The sequence below is a fragment of the Ostrea edulis genome, chromosome 7, assembly GCF_947568905.1.
Source record: "Ostrea edulis chromosome 7, xbOstEdul1.1, whole genome shotgun sequence".
Taxonomy (NCBI): Eukaryota; Metazoa; Mollusca; class Bivalvia; order Ostreida; family Ostreidae; genus Ostrea; species Ostrea edulis.
Genome location: NC_079170.1, coordinates 33,458,058 through 33,465,955, shown reverse-complemented (window position 1 = coordinate 33,465,955; position 7,898 = coordinate 33,458,058). Strand labels below are relative to the sequence as shown.

The 7,898-nt window shown below is 36.5% G+C and overlaps 1 protein-coding gene across 3 annotated transcripts in view; it reads left to right on the top strand.

The window, feature by feature from the left end:
- Nucleotides 1–6,965, top strand: part of LOC130048045 (interferon-induced protein 44-like) — a 27,156-nt gene extending 20,191 nt beyond the window's left edge. For all 3 annotated transcript variants that reach the window (XM_056144056.1, XM_056144057.1, XM_056144055.1), the window contains 2 exons: nucleotides 4,205–4,376; nucleotides 5,683–6,965. In XM_056144056.1, the coding sequence (XP_056000031.1) occupies nucleotides 4,205–4,376; nucleotides 5,683–5,987 (477 nt within the window). In that variant the 3' untranslated portion in view covers nucleotides 5,988–6,965. The remainder of the gene's footprint in view (nucleotides 1–4,204; nucleotides 4,377–5,682) is intronic.
- Nucleotides 6,966–7,898: the final 933 nt, after the last annotated feature.

Here is a 7,898-nt window from a genome sequence, read left to right as displayed (position 1 = left end):
GTTATGATACAATTACATGTAATACCAAGAATTTCACGAATATCCAGAAATAAAGCAAGATGAAAGCATATGATATAAATGTTTTCAGGCACGTAGGATTTTTTTTCTTCAAAAAAGTGGGGAGGGTGTGTGTCTGTGTGTGTGTGTGTGTGTGTGGGGGGGGGGGGGGGGGGGGGGGGGGGGGGGACGTCCACTTCACAAGCGTCTGAAAATTCTTGAAAAGCAAAACCGAAACAAATATTACAAAACCCAGTTTAAATCCTAAATCGCGGGGGATGGAGGGCAAGAGTTTGATTGGTTCCTTAAATTTTACAATTCAATTATTGTTTTATTAATGGAGGTAGTTTATAGATCAAACTTTGATCGTAAAATTAACTAACTATGCATGTACAGTAAAAAAAAAAACACCTTTGGCACTCCCTTCTATTGCTACGTGTTTGATAATTATTTTTGTGTACATTTGAGTAAGTTGATTTACACTAACATTGATTTTCAAAGATCGAATTACACATGAGTAAACATATTTCAACAAAAATATTGCATTAGAGAAGCGTGTTCGATAAAATTAACATGTTGCGGTCATTGACTCCTGATGTACATGTATATTTTTTTCCACAGTGTGAAATGATTACAAGATAATACTTGCATGCTTTGTTTGTACATGTAATTTCTGAAAAGTAATAATGAAAACTTAATATTTTAATGACATCCTTACCCTGGTATAATTTTTTTAGGACTGCGAAAAATCACACAAGGGACACATAAATATAATCAATGACTAAAAGTATTGTACAGCGTCAGCAATATCATTTCAAATTGTCAGTAATTACACTATTCCTTAACTGGCACTTATTTACATGTACAATCAGAAATAGTAAATCCTTATAATGCTGCAATGAATTGAGGACCGCAACCAAACTCAGCCAGAGTTTGTTTTAACATGGACCGCAAGCATTCTCTCGCCAAAGGGTGCGTTACGCAAGATTCCCTTACATCTCTGTCAACACTTGCAATCACGTGACAATACAACCAAATGATATACACAGCCATTCTCATTTCCTTTCCTTTTAAAAGTTCTGGCAACATGTAATACATCAGGCTCTTTCATAGCGCACTGGCACTTTGATAAGTACATTTTTACCATTAAGCTGTTTGTCTCTTATTTTACAAGTGTTATGGAATGTTTTACAGCCTTCCTTACTTTTGATTCCATGTTTACAGTGATCTCTACCACGTGAATGACCTACATTCATACGCATATTACGAAGTAGTTTCAAATTTAGTATCAGAAAACCGCACCAAAAGCATTTCATAATATGACTAAATATTTAGTCCAAAACATAAATGTTGGATTATTAGAAACTTTTACAAGATTTCTGTAAAAAGCCGTTGACAGAGGTCTAGTGCTCGTACAATCTAATTAGAATTAGATGTTAGATCCGCTCACATACTCGCTACACAAACATCTAACATCCCATAGAGGGTCACGTCAGAGGTCAAATTTGCAACAGCCAATCAAATTTCCCCCTTCATATCGCAATTCCATGTATTGTTTACGTAAGGAAGAGAAAAAATGGCGGCACCCACGATCGTGACTTATTTATCGCGTGTTTTGTTTAAATTTTAAACTATGGCGACATCGGGGGATCTTTTCATGTATACTTCAACAAAGATGACGTGTATCGAGTATGTGAGAGGATCTAGCATCTAATTTTAATTAGATTGGTGCTCGTAGCGCACGAACCTTTGAGTGGAGAATAGGACCGCAACGTGTTATGCGCCACCTGTATTCAGGGGGAAATATCTCGCGCTGCACTGTGAAAAATGCCTTAAGTTTGATTTTGACGCATGTAATATTTCTCACACAAATCGTATATATGTGCTTGTTTGGTTGGGATTCCATCATTTCCTCTACATGCAATCAGTTTTACTCTGAAAAACACACATAAGTTTAAACATATAGATAACAGTCAATCATACACTGTGATTTTACTTGGGTTCCCTTTGAACAAAATGATTTGAGAATTTTCCATATAATTTTGAATAAAGACAATATTCGCTGTGCTGAAGATGTGTATTTTAGTGAGAAACTTTGCTTACGTTAAAAGGATTCTCGGTCCCCTTACGCCACAAGATTTTCACCCCCTACGTCACACAGGGTTTTCAGTCAAATACTCGGCATATCATGATTTTGTGTTGGTTTTTTCAGTCGAATATTGAGTCCCATTCAAAGGTAATGTTTCTGGTCAAAAAAACTTTGGAGTTTATGCAGTAGGAGTGGAGATTTCTCATTAAATACACCGAAAAATATACCCGGCGCCTACCCTACTTGTATATTGTCGAAGTGTTTGGGTATTTCCAAAGAGTTCTAAACTCCCCAGTTGCTAGTGCTAGCTTTCCAATAACCACTGTCTTCCGTGCAATACTTTTGGCTATCTAGATTTATTTCAAATCGGTTGTGGAAAGACTTTAAAGACATGTACACTTACACATTATTGGAACCATACCACTTTTAATATATCCAAATATACTATCATTGTAAACTCTTAACCCTTTACGATATGATTTGGATCATAATGGTGTTGACACAATGCCCCCCCCCCCCTCCCTCCCCCCCCCCCCCCCCGAATAACCTACATGAGTTGACTTTATTGTGTTTGCAAGACATTGCTGATAAGCAGTAGAGAGTTTCAACCAAAAAGTCGAATCATGTATGTTCTTCGGAGAAGGGTGGGGGCCTGAACCCCTGTGATTAGGTCATACTGAACAGATCGATGTTTGATTATAATTATCTAAAATGATATTGGGAGTGGGGTAGGGGTAGAAGCGGGTAGTTTTTTTTTTTATCATGATATGAACTATACACAAAATATGTGTGCGATGCATGCACAAGTGCTGGTTGTTGATATTTGTTTAATCTTATATTTAAGTTATAACATAATGTTTTGACATTCCTTTATCAATTAATTTGTTACCCCCCCCCCCCCTACTTTTTACATTTTTAATCGAATTTGGATCTGATCATATGTAAGGGGCTTGATGAACTAATTTGTTTCTTTTTAAAAACGAATGTTAGCCAATGCTATATAGTTGGCCTTATAACTGAAATGTGGAACATTGTCAATATATTGTGCTTTCATGGTTCTTTTTGATTTCCATGATAAATTACCTACCCAACACTATGAGGTTTTTAATAATATTTGTGGATGTGCTAGTCTTTCCACAACCAACTTGACCAGTTAATTAAATGAAATTACATGTATGACCCTCTTTGGCTATGATCGGTATTCTCTTTCCTTTTCGTGTAGCTAATGGTATTCGGAAGACCTCGTCCCGGGTTTTCTCGTTCTAAAAATAGTTGGCTGCGACAGAAATATTCCAGCATTACAACTTCCGTTCGTTATAGTCAGAAATGAGAAGTGGCAAGGTTAAAACGATAAAATTGAGCGGTGTGAAGTAGTTATTGCGCACCAAATAGCGATGCATTTAATCCACGAATCATCAGTAGATTTAGAATGACCGTTCTTTTCAGTTGGTATATGCATTATTGGTGTTTTTTCAATAGGATTTCTCAGCGAGGTGTAGATTTTTTCAACATGTCGCTGGCTGAGTTGCGCACCTTGTTCATATATTATGATCGGTGATATGACATTTTTAAAAACGGTTTCTATGCGAGATTTGTGTATTCCATTGAAATAGATAAACTCTGAAGTTACATATTTTATCAAAAATACGTCCGAAATACCCAAGGAATTGAACATTTAAAAATAAAAGAAGGGGGGTACCGGAAGTCCTGTCCACAAGCACCTGTGAATTTTTGCGCCAAATTCACTGCCAGAACCCTTTACAAGTTGCTGTTGTAATTTATCGTATTTCAAAAAAGAAAATAATCTCTGATCAAAACTGTTTAGAAGATTGAGAAGATTCATACTGGATTAAATTTTATTTAGGTTTAAAGTTTTTAAATGATATTTTTTCCACCTTTTATTTAGGTAAATTTTAATCAAACCATGACATACTCCGAATAATAAAATATAGATTGGGGCAAATACAAAACAGGGCCATGTATACCGTATTTAAATGTGTTAAGTAAATTAAAGTACTCTGAATATTTTACGTCTTCGTTCTTTCAAACGTCATAATTCCTATATGAGGATGTCGATTTTGATTAGCATTGTAGCCCATGGACCTCTTGTTTTTGCAGTTCAATCCATCCGCACCTTTTACCACAGAGACGTTTGGCTTCATTCGGAATCCGCGACTTGGCGACAAAATTCACTGCGTGGCGTTCGTTGTCGACGGAAGTACGATTGACGTCATACCTGAGAATATCCTAAAACAACTGAAGGAATTACAGGGTCGCATTAACCAGAGAAGTGAGTGGTCCACGCAGAAAATATATCAGCTAGGTTAAACGGATGCTAGGGGGGAAAGTCACCCTGTGCATGCACAAGTGTATGTTTATCTGAATCGGGATCGGGATTCATCGAAATTTTGGCTGACGCCGACACATGTTGAGGAAAGGGGTGATATCGTTACAGCTTTAGCCAGTGCCTTATCCAGACACTCCGGCCGGGAGGATTGCGACCCAAGTTTGATTTTTACCTCCAAATGGCGGATGGTGGTGAAAATGTTCAACTAACCCCTCTAGATCAGCCACTGTATAACAATAAGACTTATATTGAAATGTCTGCATGTTTCAAGATTTAGAAATCTTATTTTAAAACACTCTCGAACCTAGAATATTAAGTTTTTCTCAGAAACACACGCTTCCGACTGGAAACGTAACTGGTTTAGAACTACATGAAAAAGTGGAGATAAGGAACGGTGATAAATGTCCTACATGTAGTGTTTACATTTGTAAGTATACATGTATATGCACATCTAGTGTCTGCATCTACAGGTGACAGGGGATAGTTTATTTGGTTCTGAAACATGTGGGTAGGGGGTATACATCAAAGTCAGATTATGACAGACTAATGAAAAATCCTATTTCCCTTTCATGTCAATACTTGTATTTCATATTGGTGTAGTTAATAAATCATGACCCTAAATTACATGTAATCTATAAATACTGGTGCTGGTGCACAAAATATGCTCTGATCAGATGCCCCCTTTTTTGCTTTGCTTTTCTCTCATTTGTGCTAATCCGCACCACCCCCACACCATCACAGTACCAAGCCCAGTGATTTAGACACTGTGCACAACCAAGAACCCCGTGTCTGTCCTTCTTAAAAATCAACCTTTCATATGGGGCCATCCACCTTCCCTCTCAGCTACAGACCTTTTGCTGGACCATGCATGTTTTCACCGGAATTTCTTCAGCAACTGACCACGTGTCTTAATTTCGTATTTGCACCCATCTATATGCTAGGAATCATGGTGACACCTACATGTTGTATATCAACATTTTCATCAAGCACTCAGCTGCATTTGACATGTATCCTAAAATTATTGTATACATTTTTACGCATGTAATAGGACTACAAATATGGGGTTTTCCTTCTTTTGTTTAAAAGTTGACCGGGCCTATAGTGCGAAACTGTCCCCTGCTACTTGCATGTTAAAGTATGTGTGTAAGAGAAATGTGGGTTTTTTTCCAAGTTGAAAGTTGATTGTATCTGTAACTGACAAAGGCATTTATGTGGAGCATGTGTTTGATCTCATTCTTTGTTTTAACAGATATACCTCAAGTGGTGTACATGACGAAAATGGACAAAGTTTGTCCGAATGTAGACGAAGATGCCGCCAATATGTTCTACAGCTCAGGTGTCCGTGACGCCATTGACAAGATGTCTGACATCATGGGGCTACCACGTGGTTATATTATGCCGATCAAAAATTACGAAAGTGAGACTGGTCTGGAGCCGCATATTGATATCCTGATTCTAAAAGCCCTGAAGCAGACAACAGACTTTGCAGATGACAACATGGAAGATCAAATGGATAAAATGGCAGCCGAGAAGAGGAGAGAGGAAAAGGATTGAACGAATATGATGTTGGTTGTGCCGCTTGTGCGAACAGGATAAAATCGAACTGACCAAGTGGTTAGGAATTTGGGAAATAGATTCAGAAGCATGAATGTGTTGTAAAACAAAAAACCCTGTACATATGCCTCTTGAAGTATTAAGCAGTTCAACATCGGAGGAGGACATGTATTGCTGACTTTAATTGAGGTTGATATGAAGACATTTTGTGACTTGATAGGGTTTAGGGTATATGACAACACTATACAGGGTGTTTCAGAAAGCGTGCAATAATTTCTTTTGTCGATATTTTTTATCACGTTGCGACCGACTTTAAAGATCTATTTGTCATCTGAAAGAATATTGTTTTAATTAAGACACAAAAGTTCTTCACTGTGACATCAAATAAACACCAAGTCATACCGCAACATGTAATAAATTAAGTCATACCGCAACATATAATAAATTAAGTCATATTGCGACATGTAATAAACTAAGTCACACCGCGACATGTAATAAACTAAGTCACACCGCGACATGTAATAAACTAAGTCGTATCGCGACATGTAATAAATTAAGTCACACTGCGACATATAATAAACTAAGTCACACCGCGACATGTAATAAACGAAGTCATATCGCGACATATAATAAACTAAGTCATACCGCGACATGTAATAAATTAAGTCATATCGCGACATGTAATAAACTAAGTCACGCCGCGATATCTAATTAACACTAAATCTTATCACAACGTATGGTAAACATTAAGTCTTGAATTGCTATTTTTTGGTTGGTGTTATAAACTCCGAGCCTTCAACAAATCTGAAAATACGTTGTGGGGAAAATGTCATGCCCTCTTCTATGTCACCCACTTGTCTACAACCTCTTGATAATTTCTTTATCTATCTAGTTATATAACTCTTTGTCCTCTCAATTTGTTTTTCCCGCTGACAATGTATATCTGTACATATATGTACTAATAAAGAAAAGAGTGTGTGTGTTGCTGTTATCAACTACTTCAACAATTACGTTCTCAATGATTGGCGTTATAATCATGGATTGACTACATGAGAATTGAAAAGTTCAAAACAAATCTATATTCTCAAGGTCAACAAACAAGAATTGGGAAGAAAAGACACGATATCCAAAACTTGGCATAAACAAACCTTTGAAAATTATAGGTAAAAACAAAACATATGTGCAAAACAGGACTTTGTCCCGGTACGATTATGACTTAATTGATCGTCTTTAATCATACTTGGCCGAAATATAGATATTTAAAACTATTAGTATACTCTCCTATGCAGTTTACATGTATTTTGTGATCTATTTTCTACACAACAATCATTTATGAAGTATTTGCTACAGACTGACTGGTGTATTTCTTGATTTATTTTTACATACAACTTAAAAATCAAGGTAAAACAATTTTAAAACACATAAAAATCATAACCCTAAATATGCTGACTGAATTCTGCTAAAATACAGGTAAATCAGAGAGAGAGAGAGAGAGAGAGAGAGAGCAGTACTTGTTACGGGTAAATCAGGGAGAAGAGATCGTACTTGTTGCAGGTAAATCTCGGGTAAATCACATATGAAGAGGAGACCATACTTGTTATCAAATAAAAATTCACACCTGTTGTCCTCTACAAATTTTTCAAATTTGTGCACTACGGAAACCCTATCAAATTTTATACCTCTGATCTACCTAGGATAAATATGTCTTCTCATTCCATTCCAGTTATTTATTCACTCAAAACCAGGCCTCAAGACCATAAACTGAGAATAAACTTTAGTCAAAATTTTAATCACTTATATATTAAAATTTATCTTGCACAGATGTTTAAAAAAGTGCAGGTTTTTAAAATATCCAAATGCGAACAAATACTGAAAATTGTATTTGTTTATGACGATTATTACAAAAGTTAG